This window comes from Dromiciops gliroides, chromosome 1 (assembly GCF_019393635.1).
Source record: "Dromiciops gliroides isolate mDroGli1 chromosome 1, mDroGli1.pri, whole genome shotgun sequence".
In the NCBI taxonomy this organism is placed as follows: Eukaryota; Metazoa; Chordata; class Mammalia; order Microbiotheria; family Microbiotheriidae; genus Dromiciops; species Dromiciops gliroides.
In genome coordinates this window covers 665,343,244-665,366,679 of record NC_057861.1, presented here as the reverse complement: position 1 = coordinate 665,366,679, position 23,436 = coordinate 665,343,244, and the positions used below count along the sequence as shown (strand labels likewise).

The following is a 23,436-nucleotide window of genomic DNA, read 5'->3' as shown; positions in this document are numbered from 1 at the left end:
TTCCCCCCCTGCACACTCCTCTTCTCCACATAAACACAATTCCAATAGTTGTGCTCTTATTATAATCCTATCAAATACTGCCAGTATTCCATCTATGGGAATTCCAATTTTAAACATTTTCAGTTTCTAATGGGGTTCATAATTATGTTAGTAATATATATATATTTTTTCAAGTGAATGGGAATTTATGTATGAGACAAAATGATACTATTTCCCAATCTTTCTTTGTTGACATTATTTTTTCAATGGAAATAATAAAGAATACTTTTTAAATCTTATGAGTAGAGACTTAGTTTATCATCAACAAATCGAGAAGAGAACTAGTCCAGCCTTTGGAAGCATCTATTAAGGAGATATATATTAAGCAACTAATTAAGCTGATGAGCTGGATTGGACTTCTCTTCCTTCTGACTCACAGCCTTCAACACTACTGACAGCTATTTATCTGGTATGGCCTTTTCTAAGAAAGAGGGCCAAAGGCCTAGGCCTTTAAGGTTATGATCCCAAGAGAAAATGAGACTCTGCCATGTTCATTCAAGTATTCTGCAGAATTAAATCAACTATTCATATTTATTGGATCATTGTATCACCCTCCCTGTTAATTTTATGTGATTATCCTTGACTTTTTCTGCCTTTACTTGTTTTAGTACTTTTTCCATTCCCATACCAAAGGATATACATAAAATCAAGATCATAGAAACAAAAATTCAGAATTGCAAGGGCCCTTAGAGTTTGTTAAGTGTAAATATAAGGAAATAACTGAGGCATAAAGAAATTAAGTGATTTAATTAGGGTAATTGATAGAAGTAGGATCTTAATTCATGTCTTTCTATGTTCTATCCACTACATCAAGATTCTTACTGGTTCACACCCTGAATAAGGTGGCATTAGAGATCCAATGGGCCCATAGTGGACTCTGAGGATGACCCAGATACTCTTCAGTTGCAGAAGTTTGGGGGTTTTTTTGTTTGTTTGTTTGTTGTTGTTGTTTTCTAAGCAGCTGTGATCTTTGAGGAATTAGCTGAACTGGCCAGAAGGAGTAGATGAACTAGTAGGTGCTGGGTGCAGACCCCTGGCTGAGTACATTGGGTACAGCTGCTCTGATCTCAAGAAGATTAGGAAAAGGCAAAGAAACCATCAGAAAACAAAGCCATAGTCAGAGGTAACTTCTCCATGAAGCTTTTAGAGAATCACCCCATGTAAGGACCAAAGGAGAAATTATAAAGGTATAAAAAATCCAAACAAACAAAAAGAAAATTTAATCCTCTATAACATCATAAATATTTATATTATTTTGAGAATATCAATGCTTAGCTTGCTCTCAAATTAGGAATTACAGCTCCCTAAATCTTTTTTTTTTCCAGTGTAATAATTCTTGTCCAACCAAATGCCTTAAATTTGTCTTCCAAAGCAATTTCACATGCCATTGAATGGATTTCAATTTACAAGGTACATCCAATAGAAAAACACTGGCATGATGGTAGCACATTCAGAGAGTCAAATCAGACATATTGTGGGCTGTGACAGGCTTGGAAAGATTGAATGCAGGATGATTGTTTGCAAAGGAAATAAAGCCGATCTAAGGGGATAAAGGGAAGAAGGGGCTCAGGGTATCTTTGTAGAACCTGCAGTCAAGCATGGCCATCCACAGAATCACACTGTTTTGTAAGAATTAGAAGATTATTTGGTTCAAGATGCACTCTGTGTTCTCCATATTAGAATAATTGTTTCTATTATTCAAGTCTCTAAGCAGCTTAATGTCAGTCCTCATCCCATTTCAATTTTAAAAAATAAAGGCTCTGTGTCTGTTCAGTAACCACTTTACTAAATGAAATAATTTGCCATGAACTCCTGGATTCTCAGCTTGACCACATACCTCAAAGACATGGATGTGAAGAAAGTCCCTCCCACCCCATCACAAATATCAATGACACAGGCCATTAGCATAGTCTGAGAAGGGGTTCCAGGGCTACTATATAGGTCCAGTGTCACCCATCTGAGTAGCTATCTTTGAATAAAGTCTATTTCAGAGGTAATAGAAAAATTCCATAGACCAGACACAGCCCATCCTCCTTTGAATTTGTGAGTATCATGCAGATAAAAGCTTTTCTGTCCATTCTGATCTTCCTGCAAGTTTTGTAATTATAGTCCCTTTTAGGATACTGAGCAGATGGCCCCTTTCAGGCCTCTGTGCTCTGGACTTAAGAAATATAGGAATGGGGGGGTGGGGGGGTGGGGCAGCTAGATGGTGCAGTGGATAAAGCACCAGCCCTGGATTCAGGAGAACCTGAGTTCAAATCCAACCTCAGACACTTGACACTTAGTAGCTGTGTGATTCTGGGCAAGTCACTTAACCCTCATTGTTTCGCAAAAGAAAGAAAGAAATATAGGAATGCCTCAACAAATGTTTGTTGAATAAATGAATGATCCAAGAACCTAGAGAAGTTTATACCTGTTAAAGTCCTGATACTCTCATCCACTTCCATTGTGTAACACTCATTCCCAAAACAGATTAAGGAAATTCTTGGGCCAAAGGAGATGAAACCACTGGGCCTATAGCTCTACCCCCACCATCCATAGAATGACCTTTACAACTTGATTTCCGCCTAATATTTTAGCCTTATTTCATATTATTTTCCTTTCAGAGATTCTCCATTCCAGCAAAACTGAATTACCAGTTATTCTTCAGACTTGATACTCCATCTCTTTCCTCCATGTTTGCTTTCAATTCTCCTCTCCCTTTCTTCTAAACTCACTATAATCTACTTTCTAACCTCTTCATTTAGTTGAAACCTCTCTTTCTGAAGTTACTGGTGGTATTGTATTGCTAAATCTAGTGACCTTTTCTTTATCCTCATCCTTCTTGGCCTCTCTGCTATCTCTGGTGCTTCATTTCCTCTAATGACATTGCTGTCTCCTGATTATCCATCACTCCTTCTCAGTCTCCTTTGCTGTATCTTCATTGAGGTCACACACACACACACACACATACACACACACACACACACACACACACACACACAAACTATAGGTGTCACTCAAAGCTCTCTCCTGAGTATATATTATCTCACCTGGTGATCTCATTAGCTCCTATAGATTCAACTACCATTTCTATGCTGATGATTCTCAGATCTATTTCTCCAGCTCTAACCTCTCTCCTGACCTCCAGTCTCATACATCCAACTGCCTATTGAATATCTAAAGCTGAATGTTCTGTAGACATCTCAAACTCAGCATGTCCAAATTTGAACTCATATCCTTTTCCCCAGAACCTTCCCCTCTTCCAAACTTGCTTCTTACTACTCTTTCCAGTCATCTAGGCTCAAAAACTAGGTGTCAAACTCAACTCCTCACTCTTACTCACCCCCATGTATTCCATCTATGGCCAAATTCTGTCATTTATACTTTCAGAACATCTATTGTACATATCCTCTTCTCTCCTGTGATACAGTCACATCCCTAGTACAGGCCCTCATCACCTCAGGCCTTGACTCTTGAAATCACCTTCTGATTGGTCTTCTTGCTTCAAGTATCTTCCCATTTCAATCAGTCCCCTACTGGGTTGCCAATGCGATCTTCATAAAGGATTAGTCTAACCATGCCGTTCCTCTACTGAAGAAACTCATGTAGCTCCCTGTTATTTTCGGGAGCGAATTTAAAATCTTGAGTTTAGCTTTTAATGTCCTTCAGAACCTGAACGCTTCCTACCTTCCATTCTTCTGTTTGTTGATTTGGCTAATGGCATCAGGAAAGGCCTTGTGTAGAAAGTGGCAACGGAGCTAAATTTTGGAAGGGACAAGGGATTCCAAGAGGCAGAAGTAGGCAGTCTGTGGAAAGAAGTAATGTGAAATAAATCAGGAAAGGTAGGTTGGAAGCAGATTATGGAAGGCGTTAAATGTCATGTTGTTACTTCCCTAGCTTCCTTCAACTTAGGTTAAATCTCACCTATGCATGAGACCTTTCCTGATCCTTCTCCTCCCTTTCCCTCTCCCTCTCTCTACGTCCTTTTCTCTTTCCACAACAGCTTCTCCTGAGATTGCTTTCAATTTATACTGCATATATCTTGTATGGACATACACGTTATTTGCATGTTGCATTAGAATGTGAACTTCTTGAGGACAAAAATCATTTTATTTACCTTCATTACATGCTTAGCGATTTTGTTGTTTAGTCATTTTCAGTGGTATCTGTCTTCTTCGTGATACCTTTTGGGGTTTTCTTGGCAAAGATACTGGAGTAGTTTTCTTCTCCAGCTCATTTTACAAATGAGGAAACCGAGGCAAACGGGTTAAGTGACTTGTCCAGGGTCACACAGCTATCACGTGTCTGAGGCCAGGTTTTAATTCATGAAGAGAGGTCTTCCTGATTCTGGGCCTGGCACATAAAGAGAAATTAATAGGGGCAGCTAGGTGGCGCACTGGATGGAGCACCGGAGTCAGGAGTACCTGAGTTCAAATCCGGCCTCAGACACATAACACTTACTAGCTGTGTGACCCTGGGCAAGTCACTTAACCCCAATTGCCTCACTAAAAAAAAAAAAAAAGATTAATTAATAAAGGCTTGTTGACTGACTGGCTCATATTCAGCCCACTCTTCTAGCCTTTCTCGATTCTATTAGATCCTAACTCTGTTATCCATCATTCCCCTTCTGCTCATCTTCAATTTTTGTTGAGTTGTTGTTCAGTAATTTAGTCCCATCTGACTCTTTGTAATCCCACAGACCATATGCCTAGTGAACGTCTGAAGACAGATTGGAAGTCAGGTCTTACTGACTTCAGGCCTAGCGCTCTATTCACTGAATCACCTAGCTGCCTCCTTATCTTCCATTATCAGCTTTCTATTAGTTGAAGATTTTACAAGCATGTCATATATGCTCTTTTCTAAATCACTGATAAAAGTACTTAACAGAATAAAGATAAATAGGTATTTAAATTGGTATTTAAAACAAACTAAAGAACTACATTTCTTTATTTTGGAGAATTCATGTCTGAGATGTCCATCCATGAAAGAAAGGGCTTAAGTCAATCAAAGGGGTTTATACTTCTTTTGGTCCTAGCCATCACTAGTAAACCAGGGGCAATTTCTCCACTCCCAGCTCAGTTTACTAACTGTCACTTACTTCCATTTGCCAAAATGCTGAACTAACAAAATGTCAGAAGCAACGCATAAGAAAAAGAAAGAAGAATCAACAGATATTACACAAAATGATATTTTATAATATAAAGAATGAATAGGGGCAGCTAGGTGGAGCAGTGGATAAAACACCAACCATGGATTCAGGAAGACCTGAGTTCAAATCCAGCTTCAGACACTTGACACTTACTAGCTGTGTGACCCTGGGCAAGTCACTTAACCATCATTGCCCCTCCAAAAAAAAAAAAAGAATGAATAGAAAAGTTTAGGCAAGGTTGGGGAAGAAGAGCATTCCAGCCATGCAAAGGCAGAGACATTTAATAAAGTTTGCATGTTTGTAGGGTACAGTGAGTTAGACAGTTTAGCTGAAGAAGAGAGTTAATGGAAAAGGGTAGAGAAGATGGAAAGGCCAATTTATGCAGGAAATGTAGCCAAAGGAGTCTGATCTTCACTTGGGAGGAAATAGTGAGCCACTGAATATTTTTTAGCAAAATAGTAACTGACTAGATCTATGCATAAGAAGGGTTATTCTTGTAGGAGTAACAATGAACAGATGAAAGGAGGAAGTCAGTAGTGGTGGAAAGACTTGTCAGGAGACCATTGCAGTGGTGGAGATATCTATAGAGAAGTGGGAACAAATGTTAGAGATGTTTCTGAGGTAGGGAATAGGCAATAGGCAAGAGACTAGGTCTATGATTTCATTGCAATAGGGAACTTCCAGAGGAGGAAATTCATAGGATCATAGATTTAGAATGGGAAGAATCTTAGAAGCCATTAAGTCCAATCCCCCTAATTTTATAGATAAGAAAGATGAGAAGCCAAGAGAGGTTGTAATTTGCCCAGAGTTAGATAGATAGTACATTTCTGAGGCAGGATTCAAACTCATCTTCCTGACCTTAAATCCAACAATTTTGTGGTGATACCACAAACAAAAATAGTAAAGTCAAAAATAATAGCAAGTTCAAGGGAAAAGTTAATGAACTTAATCTTAGATGTGTTGAGTTTTTATTGCTGATATGCTATCTTAGGCGGAGCCATCCTGTAAGCAGTTAGAGATGGAGAGATTGGAGCTTAAATGAGAAATCAAACTGGAAAATGTAGGGTCATAGCATCTCCAAGCTGGAAAAGACCTCAGGGATGCCCATGCCAGCTCACAACTAAATAAGAACCCTCTCTATAAGATATTGAGTAAAGGGTCATAAATATTTCACTTGAAGACCTCCACTGGGTAGAGGCAGCTAGGTGGCGCAGTGGATAAAGCACTGGACCTGGATTCAGGATGACATGAGTTCAAATCCGGCCTCAGATACTTGACACTTACTAGCTGTGTGATCCTGGGCAAGTCACTTAACCCTCATTGCCCTGAAAAAAAAAAATAGATCTCTACTGGGGCAGCCCATTTTGCTCTTGGAAATCTCTCACCATTAGGAAGTTTTTTCCTGATATCAAACCTAGATTTTCTTCTTTGTAACATCTCCCCATTGCTCCTACCACTGGTTTTACCCCTGGAGGAAAAGCAGCATAAGTCTATTCTGGTTTTCATGATAGTTCTTCAAATACTAGAAGACAGTTGTCATGCCCTAAGTCTTCTTCTCCAGGCTACATGTCCCTTACTCCTTCAACAAGTCCTCATATGGGGGAGTGGCTAGGTGGCACAGTGGATAGAGCACCGGCCCTGAATTCAGGAGTACCTGAATTCAAATCCGGCCTCAGACACTTGACACTTACTAGCTGTGTGACCCTGGGTAAGTCACTTAACCCCCATTGCCCTGAAAAAAAAATAAATAAAAATAAAAGAAAGAAACAAGTCCTCATATGTACGGTAGGCCCCTCACCATCCTCTGACTGCATCCACATTATCAATAGCTTTCCTGAACTCTACTAAGTGGCCTCTCATCTTATCTTACCTTATCTAGAAGGCACCACCTAGCCATGACTAGATCTTGCTGCTTACACTCTGGCCATCCATTTCATTCCCTTCCCACCAGAATCTGGTGATCTGCCCCAGAGACTCTGGGATAGGTGACCTCTTGCCTTATCTTACCCTGAATTTTGCTTCCATTGTCACTTCCTAGAAATATCCATAACATACTATTGTGTATATCACTTTCTTTCCTTTTCTGTTTCACCTTTATGGGTTCCAGTGGAGGAAGGTATAGGATCATAGCATAGAATGTGTCTTTCACATTTGAAATTTAAGTTCTTTGAGGGCCTGGACTGTCTTGTGTTCTTACATTTTTATTCCCAGTTCAGTACCTGACATATAGTGAGCTCTTAATAAATGCTTTCTCTTTCATTAATTCAAGCATGATGCCCAGAACTACATACAATTCTCTAGATGTGATCTGAGCAATGCAGAGCTATCACAGCGAAGCTGTCATCTCCCTAATCCTGGATACTATGTCTATGACTCTATGGAACATGCTTGATTATGCTATAGGAGACAGCTAAATAAGTGGCCCAGTGGATAGAACTCCTGGAGTCAGGAAGATCTTAACCTGTTTGCCTTAATCTACCAGAGGAGGACATGGCAAATCACACCAGCATCTTTGCCAAGAAAACCTCATGGACAATATTAGTGAGCTGTGGTCCACAGGGTCACAGAGCCAGATACAACTTAACACAAACACACATATTATGCTGTTAACTCATATTGAGCTTGCATTTGAGTGAAATCATCAATTTCCACATCGTTTCTAGCCCTCATTTTGTACTTGTGAACGTGATTTGTTAATCCCAGTATAAAACTTCCTCTTACTAAATATAGCCCAGTTTCTTCACTTGCCAAAAGCTATTTGGATCCTCATTCTGTCATCCAATCTGTTAGCTATGCTTTCTGGCTTTGTGTCATTTGTAACTTTGATAAGCATTCAATTAATGCAGTTATCTAAGTTGTTGGTAAGAAATGTGAACCAGTATAGGGTCAAGCATAAATCCATGGGACCCACTACTAAAGACCTCCTTTCAAGATGATTTCAAGGGGGCAGCTAGGTGGCGCAGTGGATAAACCACTGGCCCTGGATTCAGGAGGACCTGAGTTCACATCCAGACTCAGACACGTGACACTTACTAGCCGTGTGACCCTGAGCAAGTCACTTAACCCTCATCGCCCCAGAAAAAAAAAAAAAGATGACTTCGAGCCATCAATGACTATTCTTTGGTTCCAGTCACTAATCAGTTTTCAATACAACATATCATCCATCATCTCAGTCCCTACCCGGTGCTTAGCACAGTGTATAGCACATAGTAGATACTTAATAAGTACTTATTGACTGATTATCTCACTCTATTTTTTTTTCACAGAATAGCAATGAAAGATTTTATCAAATCCTTTGCTTAAATATGACCAAACCACTGACTTCATTCCTTTGATTTAGAAACTCTCTCAAAGAAATAAAATTAACTAGGAAGACCCATGGTGAAGTAGAGCACTAAGCCTAGAGTCTGGAAGAATTGAGTTCAAATCTAGCCTCAGACCCTTATTAGCTGTGTGACCCTGGACAAGTCACTTAACCTTTTTGTCTCATTTTTCTAATCTGTAAAATGAAGATAATAGTGGTTTATGGCCATCCCTTTATTGATCCTTTCTAGAATTTTGCCAGGACTCAAAAATCAAGTTCATTGGTCTGTCATTTGAAGATTCCATTCTCTTTTCTTTTTTGCCCTTCTACAATCCTTTAGTATATCTCCCAGACTCCATAGTTTAGCAGTTCACAATTGAAAGTGGCTCAGTATTCACATCTAATAATGATAAGTATTGTTATAATATTAATATTATATATATTAATATAACGATTTAAGATTTGAAAAATGTTTTACAAATATTTCATTTTATCCTCAGAACAATCCTTGGAGGTAGGTGTTATTATTATCCCTATTGTTCAGATGAGGAAATTGAGTCAGATTAAGTCAAATCACCGGCCCAAGATCACACAGCTAATGTCTGAGGCAGGATTTGAACACTTATCTTCCTGACTCCAAGTCTAGCAGTAGAGCTCCACCTGGCTGTCCTGCCAGTTTTATTTTTTGAGTTCACAAGGATATAGGTCATCTGGAATAACCTTAGAATGACCTCAGAAGTAGCTGTGCACGTCACTTCACTGTGTTTACCTCAGTTTCCTCATCTATAAAATGAGCTGGAGTCCCCTCCCCCTCTGCTGTTTGAATATTCAAATGAGGGAACAGTCTACAGCCTATAAAAGAGCAGGGCGGCGTGTCACATGGCACGGGGACGTGTCAGGGGGCGGAGCCCTAGCAGCCCTGTCGGAGTTAAAACCCGAGTGTGAGAGAGAAAAGCGCGTCAGTAGCAAGAGGGGCCGAGAAAGTGGTGACACCGGGCCGGGAGTGGGGGGGGAGTCCCTGAAACTTCTCACAACAGCTCCAGAGCCAATTTCCCCCACTCAACCCAGCCCCATCTTCGCCAGCTCCCGAGTCCCCACTCCCTGCGCTGGGGGTGGGGTGGGGAGCCAGGCCCCGTCTCCCTCTGGGACACACACAGGGACCGGGAGCGGGGACAGGACCCCCAAGACTGGCTGACGGACGGACGGACGGACGGACAGACGGACGGGCGGACGGACGGGCGGACGGACGGACGGACAGACGGACAGACGGACAGACGGGCAGACGGGCAGGCGGGCAGGCGGGCAGGCGGGCAGGCGGGCAGGCGGGCAGGCGGGCAGACGGGCAGGCGGGCAGGCGAACAAGCGAGCAGGCGAACAAGCGAGCGAGGGGAGTTTCTTCTCCACTATCAAGGGGGAAAACTCCCCTCAGCCGCAGGAGAGACCCCGACCGTGTTTTCCTCCTGGGGGACGCGCTCCTCCACCCCACTACTCCACCTCCACCTCCAGCTCCAGCTCCACCACCACCATCTCCTCCTCTTCCTCCACCACCTCGGGCCCAGGTGTCCCCGACCAGCACTATGCCCATCTTACTGTTCCTGATAGACACATCCGCCTCTATGAACCAGCGCAGCCATCGGGGCACCACCTACCTGGACACGGCCAAAGGCGCGGTAGAGACATTCATGAAGCTCCGTGCCCGGGACCCAGCCAGCAGAGGAGACAGGTATATGCTGGTTACTTTTGAAGAGCCTCCCTATGCTATCAAGGCTGGATGGAAAGAAAACCATGCCACGTTTATGAATGAACTGAAAAACCTTCAAGCTAAAGGACTTACGACTCTTGGCCAATCCCTAAAGACAGCTTTTGATTTGTTAAATTTAAATAGATTAGTAACTGGCATAGACAACTATGGGCAGGGAAGAAATCCTTTTTTCCTGGAGCCAGCAATAATTATAACAATTACTGATGGGAGTAAGTTGACTACTACCAGTGGAGTCCAGGAGGAGCTCCATTTACCTCTTAATTCACCTTTGCCGGGAAGTGAATTGACCAAGGAACCTTTCCGTTGGGATCAGAGACTCTTTGCATTAGTGTTGCGGTTGCCTGGCACCATGGCTATTGAATCAGAGCAGTTGACAGGCGTGCCTCTAGATGATTCTGCAATCACACCAATGTGTGAGGTGACAGGAGGCCGATCGTATTCTGTGTGTTCCCCAAGAATGCTTAATCAGTGTCTGGAGTCCTTGGTGCAAAAGGTGCAAAGTGGAGTGGTGATAAACTTTGAAAAAGCAGGACCAGATCCTTCCCCTATAGAAGATGGACAGACAGAATTACCAAGACCTTTTGGATCTCAACCTTGGCACAGCTGTCATAAACTTATATATGTCAGACCAAACCCTAAAAATGGGGTTCCAATGGGTCACTGGCCTATTCCAGAATCCTTTTGGCCAGATCAGAATTCTTCATCACTACCACCTCGGACATCACACCCTGTGGTGAAGTTTTCTTGTACTGACTGTGAACCAATGGTTATTGATAAACTGCCTTTTGACAAATATGAATTAGAACCTTCACCACTGACCCAGTTTATCCTGGAAAGGAGATCCCCTCAAACCTGTTGGCAGGTATATGTGAGCAATAGTGCAAAATATAGTGAACTTGGTCATCCTTTTGGTTACTTGAAAGCTAGTACAGCATTGAATTGTGTCAATTTATTTGTGATGCCTTATAATTATCCAGTCCTCCTTCCTCTCTTAGATGACTTGTTCAAGGTGCATAAAGCAAAGCCAACCATAAAGTGGAGAGAGTCATTTGAAAGTTATTTGAAGACCATGCCTCCCTACTATCTTGGGCCCTTGAAAAAGGCTGTTAAAATTATGGGAGCACCTAACCTTATAGCAGACAGTGTGGAGTATGGACTTAGTTATAGTGTCATTTCATACCTCAAAAAATTGAGTCAACAGGCCAAAATAGAATCTGATAGAGTCATCAGATCTGTAGGCCAAAAAGTAGTGCAAGAAACTGGAATTAAGGTCCGAAGCCGGTCACACAGTCTGTCAATAGCAAATAAGAAAGATTTTCAACATCTGCTGCAGGGAATTAATGAGGAAGTTCCTCATGGACTCAACATGAAGGAATACACTGGGTTCCGAGTTGCTTTGCTGAATAAGGATTTGAAGCCGCAGATCTTTAGAAATGCTTATGATATACCCAGAAGAAATCTTTTGGATCACTTAACGAGGATGAGATCTAATCTTTTGAAGACTACTCGCAAATATCTTAAAGGTCAAGATGAAGATCAAGTGCACAGTGTTCCTATAGAACAAATGGGGAATTACCAAGAGTACCTCAAGCAGATTCCCTCTCCTCTTAGAGAACTTGACCCTGACCAGCCTCGAAGGCTATATATATTTGGGAACCCCTTCAAGCTAGAGAAAAAGAGTATGATGATAGATGAAACAGATGAATTTGTATCTGGACCTCAGAATAAACACAAACGACCTGGAGAACCAAATATGCAAGGGATCCCCAAAAGACGCCGTTGTATGTCTCCACTTCTGAGAGGAAGGCAGCAGACTCCTCCTGTTGCAAACAATCATATTGGAGGAAAAGGGCCTCCTGTACCTACTGCACAAGCACAGCCAGATCTTATTGAGCCTGTTCCTCTTCACAAAACTTCAGAAACCACTAATGAAATGACAGTGGATGATGTGATTGAGAATCATGTTGCAGACCAACTATCATCAGACATGGCACCGAATGCCATGGATTCTGAGTTTTCAACATCCTCTTCTCCAGTCAGTTTACTGGAGCGACCAACCAATCACACAGAGGCTCTTGGCCATGATCATTTAGGAACTAATGACCTTACTGTGGGTGGATTTTTAGAAAATCATGAGGAACGAGATAAAGAACAATGTGCTGAGGATAAGATACCAGCATCTTCACTTAACAAAGGGAAAAAAATGATGCATTGCAGAAGCCATGAGGAGGTTAACATTGAATTAAAAGCACAAATAATGAAGGAAATTCGAAAGCCAGGAAGAAAATATGAAAGAATCTTCACATTACTGATGAATGTGCAAGGCAGTTTGCAAACAAAACTAATATTTTTACAGAATGTCATTAAAGAAGCATCAAGGTTTAAAAAGCGAATACTAATCGAGCAATTGGAGGGCTTCTTAGAAGAAATCACAGATCCAATCAGATAAACCATATTAATAGCGATTAAAGAGAAACTAGAATGTGGCCACCTCTTTCCCTCCCTTCCCCAAAACACAAAGTAAAAAGATGACTGAAGGAGTACAAAGCTGTGATCTTTGCATTCATTTTTGACAAGCACTGTTGGCTATTTGAAATACTAAAAGCAGCAAGTCTACAGATCCTGTTTCCATCATTTTACAGTGACCTTCATTTATTTTTGTAATGTGAAAAGTATCACTCAATAACATTTTTATTTAACAAATTAAAACACAAAAAAATCCCATAGAGATTCTTGCTTATCATTGACTCTTGCGTGTCAGTTTTCCTCAGGTTCTATTTTCTTAATCTAACCTTCAAAATTGTCACCTGTTAAGGTTGAATTTTGCCCAAAACAGGGAAAAAAGAAAAGAAAAAGACAAAAAAGAAAAAAGTTACTTTGTAATTTTTTGTGGGGGTGGGGGGAGGGAAGTACATACATAAAAACAAGGTAATGTTTTGCATATAGTTATTTTGGATATATTATTGTAAGTTGCACAAATGTATTTTGAAAAATATTTAAGAAAAGCACTTTTGTTATTCCATCAATAAATGCTTTCTTAAAGAAAAAAAAATGAGCTGGAGAAGGAAGTGGCAAACTACTCCTGTGTCTGAGTGAGGTTATTCAAAACCATGATATATTTAGATGAAGGAATTGTGGATGTTGGACCTAGAGAAGATAAGGTGTAATATAGGAAGGATGGGAGGCATAATCATTGTGTTCAAGTACTTTAATGATTACATTAAAGAGGGATTAGATTCATTAGGCTGGGCCCCAGACAGCAGGACTCCGTTACTCCAGGCACCATGCTAGGGGTTGATGTTGCAGAGGTTACAGGTTACTGTAACAGATGTTACAAATGGCACATATTCCTTGACTGAGGAGCTTCCATTGCACCATGGGCCGAACGAGAAGTAATGGGTGGGAATTCCAGAGAGACAGATTTTTGATTCAATGTGTAATGGGGGGAATGGGGTATGGGTTTGGGTTAGGGGTTGGGGTTCTTAGGAATTCCTCTTTAAAGAATTACACCCTCTTGCACACAAAAGTAGTTAGAATAAGGTGATAGTTTATTTAGGGGCAAGGGAAGGGAAGGGGAGGGAAACCATGAAAGAAATCCTTGGACTTCTCATGGGGAGATAGGCACAAAGCATGTCTCAATCAAGAGACTGGAAGGTACTTTTATAGAGGACTGATTGGGGTGGACCATCTGCCTGTGGAAAGTTCCTTTAGTGAGGGAGGACCATCCCCCACTGGCAGTGACTGGAGGAATTGGGTGAGGGGCAGCTACGGATCACTCTTCAGGACACAAAGGCTGCAGCCACACCCAAACTTATCTCCCCCGGGGTAAGGGAGACCAGAATGAAGGGTGGGAGGTCTCAAAGCTAGCTCAGTCTGATTTGGTTCCACTTATCTCTCTAGACGTATCTGTCCTCTGGTTTAGTCTCTCAAGGACAAGATTCCTTGGTGTGCCCCAGAGAAATTCTGGGGTGCAGAGAGCACCCCATGACAAATGGAAGGAAAAACTTACTACCAAAAGTGGTACACTCCAAAGTGGAATGAGATGCCTTGGGAAGTAATGTCTTCCACCTCGATTGACTTTTTTTTTTTTGCGGGGCAATGGGGGGTTAAGTGACTTGCCCAGGGTCACACAGCTAGTAAGTGTTAAGTGTCTGAGGCTGGATTTGAACTCAGGTACTCCTGAATCCAAGGCCAGTGCTCTATCCACTGCACCACCTAGCTGCCCTCGATTGACTTTTAAAGCATATGCTAGGTGACTACTGGGGTAAGGGGCTATTGTAGAGGGACTGCTGTGTGGGTATGGTTTGGACTTTGAAGATTCATTCCAATTTAGAGACTTTGAGATACCAAATTGTGAAGTGGGGTCGTCTAATATAGAGTACCAACCTTAGAATCAGAAAACCTGGTTTATGAGCCCAACTGTAACACACTAACTCTCTGTCTGATCTTGGGCAACTTACATGATGTTTATGAGTCTCAGTTTTCTCATCTCTGTAATGAGGTAAAATATCTGCAACAACATTGTTTATAAGATTGTTATGAAGAAAGAGGTTGACAAAGCATTAGGCAAATGTGAGTTAGATTATTCCTTCTTCCTTCTGAGTCAGTTCCTATAAATCAGGTTTTTTTTCCACTTATTAGTGGCTGGTGGAGTTGCAAGACAGTTCTCTGCATCATGCCCTTACAAAATGATCTTCTGAAAATGTGCCCTATAAGTTTCATTCTTAATTTCAGTGATGAGTCAATAAGTATTTAATGATAATAACAGCTAGCATTTATATAGCACCTACTATATGCCATGCACCATGAGAAGTGCTTTCCATATATTAATTCATTTGATCCTCACAACAGTCCTCCAGGTAGGTGCTATTATCTTCATTTTCCAGTTGAGGAAACTAGGTTAAGTGACTTGTCTAAGGTCAAACTACTAGTAAATGTTTGAGACTGGATTTGAACTTAGGTCTTCTTGACTCCAAAACCAGCATTCTAAACCACTCTGCCACCTAAGTGCCTCTATATGAAATAGTTTATAATCATAACATACCATATAAACATGAGCAACCATTATCCCATATATAAATGGACATTTGGTTGTATATGATTCATATTATTTTAATTGAGTGATTGACCAAGGCAAATTTCAAAGTGTATCTGCTTCTCTTAATTCAGAGGCATTCAGTGCTACAGGTTGTGTTCCAAAAGTGGCTGAGATTATAACTATACAGTATGAGGTTTATCATATATCTATGTCTTATTGTTTTTCAGTCATTTCTGACTCTTCATGACCCCAATCATGGTTTTCTTGGCAAAAATACTGAAGTGGTTTGCAAATTCTCTTCTCCAGGTCATTTTACAGATGAGGAAACTAAGGAAAACAGGGTTAAGCAACTTGCTCAGGGTCACACAGCTAGTAAGTGCCTGAATCTGGATTTGAACTCAATAAAATGAGCCTTCTTAACTCCAGACCGATCAACTCTATCCACTGTGCCACCTAGGTATTTTAGAGGATACCTATTTACAATACATCTATAATGCCTAGCAAACAATGTGGTCTCAATTCAATTCAACCAATATTTGTGATACTCCTGTCTATACAGCACCACAGTAGGTGTTAAAATTACAGGGATGAAAACTGACTCATAGTACCTACCTGCCTCTAGAAAATTTACATTCATTCTATTGAAGTCGGGGATGGGGGAAGGAAAATAAAACAAATACATAGCTCACTATAATCCAACATCAAGTGTGATGAGAGCAAGGGAGAGAGATTCAAGCAAAATCTTCTAGGAGATATAAGGAGGAAAGGAGCATTTTTAACTGGGAGGATCTCAAAAGGATCACTTCTGGGAAGAAGTATCACATGAGATAATCCTTGAAGGAAGAGAAGGCTTTTAACCAGTAACAATGAGGAGGAAGTACATTCCCAATATGGAAAAGGTCCATGAAAATGTATGAATGCAGGAGGTGGCATGTTAAATTTGGGGAATGGTTTAATAAGAACATCAAATTTGTCCATGAGAATACAGAAAGCTGGAGAGGTTGTTTGGAGCCATGTAGAGAAGACCTTAAATACCAGGATAAAAAGTGTGTATTTAACCCTGTAGATGAATGGGAGCCACTGAAGATTTTTGAGCAGAGGAATAACGGGAGTCAGAATTGTTTGCATATTAGGAAGCTAATGTGGGCCTCTATGTGAAGGATAAATTGGATAAGGAGAGAGACTGGTGACACAAGTTAGGACACTATTACTATAATCTAGGAAAGAGGTGATGATGGCCTGAAGGAGAAGTGGTGGCCACCATGAGGCTGAATGAGATAGGGATGAATATGACAGAGGTCATGGAAATGGAATTGACTAGACTTGGTAACTGAAAAGTGGGTGAATAAGGAACTGTAAAAGAGAACTGAAAAGCTCTAAGACAGGGCAATAGGCTACCAGTCTGAAATCATGAATATTGTACATTGACTCCATGAGAAATACCAATGTAGAAGATACTATTTTTAAAAATTACTTTATTTCCTCCTCTTCTCTCCTTTTCTCTTAATGGAAAACCAAAGCACTTTCCAGCAGGTCCATTACTACTTAGCTAGAAATTTTTAAAAAGGCCAGCAATGCCCTTGTTTCAAATATTGTGCTCACATATTCCATTTGGGTGTCAAGTTGGGGCTTTCCGGTCTTCAGTGCTTAGTGATCAAATCTTTGCTTATCCGCTTTACTGGGAAGCTCTTTTGAGTTATTGATGAAGGAGACTCTAAAAGAGAAGAATGAAATATCATTTTCTTTGATATGTTAGCATAATTGCTGTTTCTCCTACTGCCTCTTTACAAATGGGAAAGACCTCATCTTGTTGGATTAATGAGGCTTCCTCTCCTGTGCTCTTCTTAACCACCACCCCCCCCACCCTTAGCTGTGCCATTTCTTAGTCACTTGCTAAGTCTCCTGCATGTCTCAACAGGCAGAAATCAAAGTCCTTTTTATTTCTTTGAATAGTGTGACTATCCTGTCTATTTGGAAAATGGGATTCCTAAGGCTTTTCCTTGGTGTTTTAAGCTGAAGGCATAACATATCGCAGGCTTACGCCACTACATACGTACCATGAAAAGAGCAAATTCTTCCTACTCTCTAATGCTAGAGGCATCAAATGAAAACATTTTCTATACATGGATTAGCTTTTATCCAAGTTTGCCAGAGTACTGGAAAAACATGATGATTGTGGATGTGGTGACTCCCATTCTCTATGGAAATGCTGAGGCCCAGAAAAGACAAGAATAATAGATAGAAGGACCTTTGTGGGCTTCCATTCATTAGGGCTTGGTTTACGAACTGCCCCAAGGTAGGGAATCAAGTCAAGTAAAATTAATAAGCATTTATTAAACACTTACTACATGCTGGGCACTGTGCTAAGTACCAGGGATACAAAGAGAAGAAAAAATGAGCTGATGCGACATGAAATGTAGTGTATACAAAATAACAGCAATACTGCAAGATAATCTGCTGTGAATGACTTGGTTATTTTCAGCAATGCAATGATCCAAGACAACTCTGAAGGTCTTATGAAAAATGCAGTTCATCTAGAGAGAGAGAACTGATGGTGTCTGAATACAGATTGAAGCATAAAGGTTTTTGTTAGTTCCTTTATCTAAAGTTTTGGTTTTGTCTGTTTTCTTTCACAACCAGGCTCATGTGGAAATGTTGTATGACTGCTCATGTATAGCTTGTATTGAATTGCTTGAGTTCTTGGGGGGGAGAGAGGGAGGAAGAGAATTTGAAATGCAAAAATGTTTTTAAATTGATGTCAAAATTTGTATTTACATGTAATTTGGGAAAATAAAATTCTAAATGAATTAGAAAAAAAGAGAAGCAAAAGAAAATTGCTCTCAAGAAGCTCACAAAGAGTCTATCGAGGAAAGGAAGGCAACATTCAAACAACTATGTATAAACAAGAATATATACAAGATAATTAGATAATCAGTAAAAGGAAGGTACTTGATTTAAGGAATCAGGAAAGGTTTCTTGTAGAAGGTTGGATTCTTAGCTAGGACTTGAAAGAAGCCAGGGAATCCAGTGGGCAAAGAGAGGAAAATAAATAATTTCAGGCATGGGAAACAGCCAATGAAAAAGTCTGCAGTTAGGACCTGGAAAGGAAAAGCAAGGATAGCTCATGCCACTAAATTAGAATATACTTGAGAAGACTAGAAAAATAAGAGGGTCTAAGTTATAAAGGGCTTTGCTTGCCAGAAGATTTTATAATTGATCCTGGAGGTAATTGGGAGCCACTGGAATTTATTGAGGGGGCGAGGTGACAGGGTCAGACCTGAGCTTTGGGAAAATCACCAGATATGAGATGGACTGCAGGGAGGAGAGACTTGAGGCAGGGACACCAACTAGCAAACTACTGCAATAATCCAGGTGTAAGGTGATGAGGGCCTGCACCAGGATGAGGGAAATGTGAGAGAAGAGATGTTACAAAAGTAGATTTGACTGGATTTGACCACAGATTGGCCAGGGTGTGGGGTGGGAAATTGAGGTAAAATGAAGAGTTGAGGATTCGATTTGACTTGGCTGTCTTTTGTCCATCTCATCTCCCTTGAAGGAAAGTATAGAAAAATGAGCTTACTTCAAGGTTTCCTAAGCATGAGTCAGAGCCCTCTTTGGCCAAGAAGAGACTTAGGCTGTGTGTTTAATTCCGTGTAATAAAGGGAATTTCAAGGATATACACATTTGTGCTTCTAATACCCCAATTCCAAAGCATTTGAAAAGTGATCACTCAGTTGTGAGATGCATTAGCATATGACATGCCCAGGCTCACACTGAAAAATATGTCTCTTCCTAAGGTAGCACATTTGATGTCAGTGGGAGATATTGCTTGCATGAAGAGAAGAGAATAAACTCCTCAGCAGGGGTTCTGGGAACTCTGTATATCTGTTGAGTTTTATGGTGGAGGGATTGAAGGGGTTGCAAGGATTATGAGAGAGATACTCATCTTCTCTGCAGGCACTTCCTTTTTAACAGAGGATAGAATTCCTATTCTCATTTATATTCCTTCCTAATTCCTCTGTGTGGTAACCTTAGGTTAGCTCCAGAAGCAACCTTACACTTCATAGTGAGGTGAGGCTGTGGAGGGTAATAAAAACATCCCCACTGCATAGGGCTTTCTCCCTAAATTCCTACCTTCCTAACAATCCGTTAGCAATAAGACCAGAATATTGAATTTGCCCAACACCTCCTCTCCGCCCCTTTCAGTGCAAATCATTCAAAAGGAAGTAAATAAGTAATTATTAAGCATCTTCCATGTGCCAAGAACTGGGCTAAGTGCTTATGAATAATAACACATTTGATCCTCACAACCACCCTTGGAGGTGGCATCTTACAGTTTAGGAAACAGTTTGTGTAATTTACCCAATGTCACATAGCTAGTAAGTGTTAGCGGACACTTTTGAACTCAGGTCTTCTTGACTCTAGGCCCAATATTCTATCCACTGTGTGGCACTTAACTCCCACCCATAAGGGAATTGGGTAGGTAGATCTATCACAAATACCTGAAACTTTCTTGTGTTTTTTTTTTTAATGCTATGTAGATACAGTGGTACAAAACATAGCAACCTAAAAGCAAATTACATTCTGTTTCAGAACGAATCATTCAGTCACTCCACAGATTTTGAAGTTACACAGATGGGGAAGCCAACATATTGATATCAATGGGAGTTCTGCCCATGGAGAAAAAGCAGAATAACAGAGGCGAGACCCACTGTGCTATATTTTGCTCCTAGTTGGAGATCTGAGCCATGCCTAGTCTTTCTCCTTAGTATGAAAACCATCACATTTTCTGGAGGGCTTCTTAAAAAAAAAAAAAAAAAGAACTGCCCCCTGGAAATTAGACAGAATCTCATATCTTGTGCTCTTTTCTGGTCTCACCTGAATTTAGAAAATCGCTTAAAATTGGGTGTAAATCATCTTTTCTATTACATGGAGTTAACTGTACTCTCCAAAGAGGCAGCATGGTATAGTGGAAGAAACACTGGTCCTGGGATCAAGATATCTGTCTTCCAAACCAGTCTCCAGCACTTGTTAGCTATGAGACCTTAGATGAATAGTTTCCTCATATGTAAAATGGGTATAATGATACTTTCATTATACCTACCTCACAGGGCTGTTGCAAAGATCAACAAATTAATGAATATAAAGCAGTTTGTAGATCTTTTTAAAAAGTTATATATGAATGTTGGATAATATTGATAAGTTCTTGCCCTGTCAGGTTTTCATGATGATGATGGTGGCAAGATGATGATGGCAAGTCTCAAGATCTTGCTTCTTTAAGTTATGAAGCCATATATTAACTACTGAATTCTCCCCTCCCCCAACCCTATTAAGCAGCAACTATCCCATAAAAAGACCTATATCATTAAGTAGCTTAAATACCATTCAGTCTCCGGACATCTTTGGAAAGCTACCTCCAATGAATCATAATTAAGTGCCTCTGGTATCCCATTGTAAGATTATGGATGGTAAAAGTCACAGAATCATGGATGTTTAAAGTTATATGGTCAGTTAGTCAACAAACATTTATTAAGCACTTGCTATGTGCCAGCTACTATGACACAGGTTGCAAACAGAAAGAAAGATAGTTCCTGCCTTCAAGGAGTTTACATTCTAATGGAGGAAGACAATATATAAAAAGAAGCTGAAAGAGTGAGGGGGGAATGAAGTCACCTCATATGGCAGCATTGTGGGAGAGTTTGCATAGCAGCCTGTTGATATGTGAAGAGATGTCCAGCCTGGTCACTCCTTACATGGTGGTTCTGAGAGGAGCCATCTAATCAGAGGAAGAAGCCACAGGGTTTGAGGGTATTTGTGAGATACTAACTTTCCACTTAAAGAGAAATCCCTTCTACAGAATCTTTTGCGAATGGTCATATGGCCTCTGCTTAAATACCTCTGATAACAGGAATCAATGTTTCAATTCATGTCAGAATATTCATTAAGTACCTGCTATGTATAATGCAATGCTAGTCTTGATATTCGGAGCTATGAAAAGTGAAATAGCATGTAAGTCATAAACTTGGGCATGATGGACAGACTACCAAACACTGAACATTTAGTTTCTAGGTAAATCTATTCCTATACATTAGCATTCTCAATCGACATGGCCAAAGATTCAAAGTTCCAAGTAAGACTTTATCCCACAGAAGGGAAAAGCTAAAAATTAAAAGCAGTAACTGGAGTAAGTAGGGGAGTAGAATTTACTGAAATTCAAAAACACAAATGAATGCACCATCTGAATGACACTCAGAGACAAGAGCTATTATATAGGAGTTTGCGCTCCTGTGGCATATAGATTGTGAATGGCTAGCTAGTGTCAGTAACATGGACAGCAACTAGGGGGCAGCTAGGTGGCACAGTGGATAAAGCACTGGCCCTGGATTCAGGAGGACCTGAGTTCAAATCTGGCCTCAGACACTTGACACTTACTAGCTGTGTGACCTGGGCAAGTCACTTAACCCTCATTGCCCTGCAAAAACAAACAAACAAGAAAAACCCAAACAAAAAAACACAGCCAGCAACTCAAGACAGTCCATAACCAGTGTTTATAAATATACAACCCTTTAGATGACACACTCTGCTACTTTTGCCTCTGGTTATAAGAGAGAAAGCATGGTTTACAGAGGAAAATCCCCTATGGGAATCAGAAGATGAGTTCTGGTCCTGGTTCTTCCATTGATTGTATTACCAGAACAAATAATTTAATGTTTTTTCATGGTGGAAAGCATGTGGCACCTAGAGAAACCTGAGTTTAAATTTTGCCTCTGATAGTTCATACAAGGTAACCAACCCCTGCCATTGTGTGACCTTGAGCAAATCACTTAATATCTGTAAGCATCAGTTTCTCCATCTTTAAAATGAAGAGTAATCATACTTCTAATATTTATCTCATAAGATTAAATTAAATATGTGCACAATGTTTTGTAAACCTTACAATGCTATTTAAATGTCAATTAGTGTCATTTTCTAAGCCTCAGTTTCTTCACATGTAAAATGGTGTTTGGCTCAATTGTCTCTAAGATATCCTCCAATTCTGATATTCTGTTACTGCTTTTTATTCCGTCATTCTCTTTTTCTTGATTGTATTGTTAGATAACTCTATTCATTTAAAAATTCTTGCTGATATTGAACCTCTCTGTGTAGCTTCCAAACATCCTTATGCTGGTGAAATTTAATTTTATAATCTAAACTTATGACTTCACATTTTTCCCCACTGAATTTCTTTTGCTTATTTGAGACTAGCCTTAAGAAGTATCATGGCATGATGGGAAGAGTACTGAACATAGAATCTCAAGACTTGAGTTCAAATCCAAGGTCTGCTATTTACTACTGTGGTGTGTAAAAGATGAAATGACTAAGGGAAACAAAGGTTTGATCTTCCAAGCATATCAATTTATCAAGAAATACATGCCAATTGCCTACCAAAATGGAACCAAACCTTAGGCCTGGACCCCAAATACAGAATGAATGAGACAGGTTTTTATACATTAAAATAATTAATCATTTAAGGCCAATTAATTAAAAGGAAATAATTTAACATTAGGTAATCTGATTTCTAATTGGAGGAAAAATTAGAGATTTTCCAAACTGGGAGGGAGAGAATGAAGAGATGCAATTGCCTGAATTCAGAAAAACAGGCATCCCACTCCCCCTAAGTATATGTAAACAATCAAAGGAATATGGAAACAATAACTGATTGATCAGTATGGGGCCAATTTTTTAGATAAGAAATATGGGTTGCTTGGGGCAACTAGGTGGTGCAGTGGATAGAGCACTGGCCCTGGAGTCAGGAGGACCCAAGTTCAATTCCAGCCTCAGACACTTAACACTTACTAGCTGTGTGACCCAGGGCAAGTGAGTTAACCCCAACTGCCTCACACACACACAAAAAAGAAATCAAGAAATATGGGTTGCTTGATATATACAATTGTGAGAAAGCTGCTTGCATCAATCTTTGGATCTGACTAGGTTTCTGGTCAGCATAATCTAGCTCCTTAGTTAAGGGTCTCTAAAAAGCAGGGAGAAATGGTCCGGTTTCCCAGGCACACAGGACGAGATTCGAACAATACAATAAGGTGTTTTTTTCCCCAATTCCCACAAGTGAATAAAGCTTTCTTACAAGAAAGAAATTAGACTAGACCTATAGTTAAAAATTAAGC

The 23,436-nt window shown here is 40.3% G+C and overlaps 2 protein-coding genes across 3 annotated transcripts in view; both read left to right on the top strand.

The window, feature by feature from the left end:
* The window catches only part of PLPPR1 (phospholipid phosphatase related 1), a 338,633-nt gene that overhangs the window by 220,385 nt on the left and 94,812 nt on the right, over positions 1-23,436 (top strand).
* On the top strand, positions 10,050-12,685 carry LOC122736982 (integrator complex subunit 6-like). Of its 2 annotated transcripts, XM_043979378.1 has the most exons (2): positions 10,050-10,664; positions 10,791-12,685. In XM_043979378.1, exons 1-2 carry the CDS (start codon positions 10,052-10,054, stop codon positions 12,683-12,685), a joined length of 2,508 nt encoding a protein of 835 aa, XP_043835313.1. In that variant the 5' UTR covers positions 10,050-10,051. The 2 variants fall into 2 exon arrangements, with proteins under 2 accessions (XP_043835313.1, XP_043835312.1); XM_043979377.1 differs by having other exon boundaries at positions 10,050-12,685.

Excerpts from the sequence above, each read along its gene's own strand:
- LOC122736982 (XM_043979377.1), top strand. The coding sequence starts at position 10,052 with ATGCCCATCTTACTGTTCCTGATAGACACATCCGCCTCTATGAACCAG.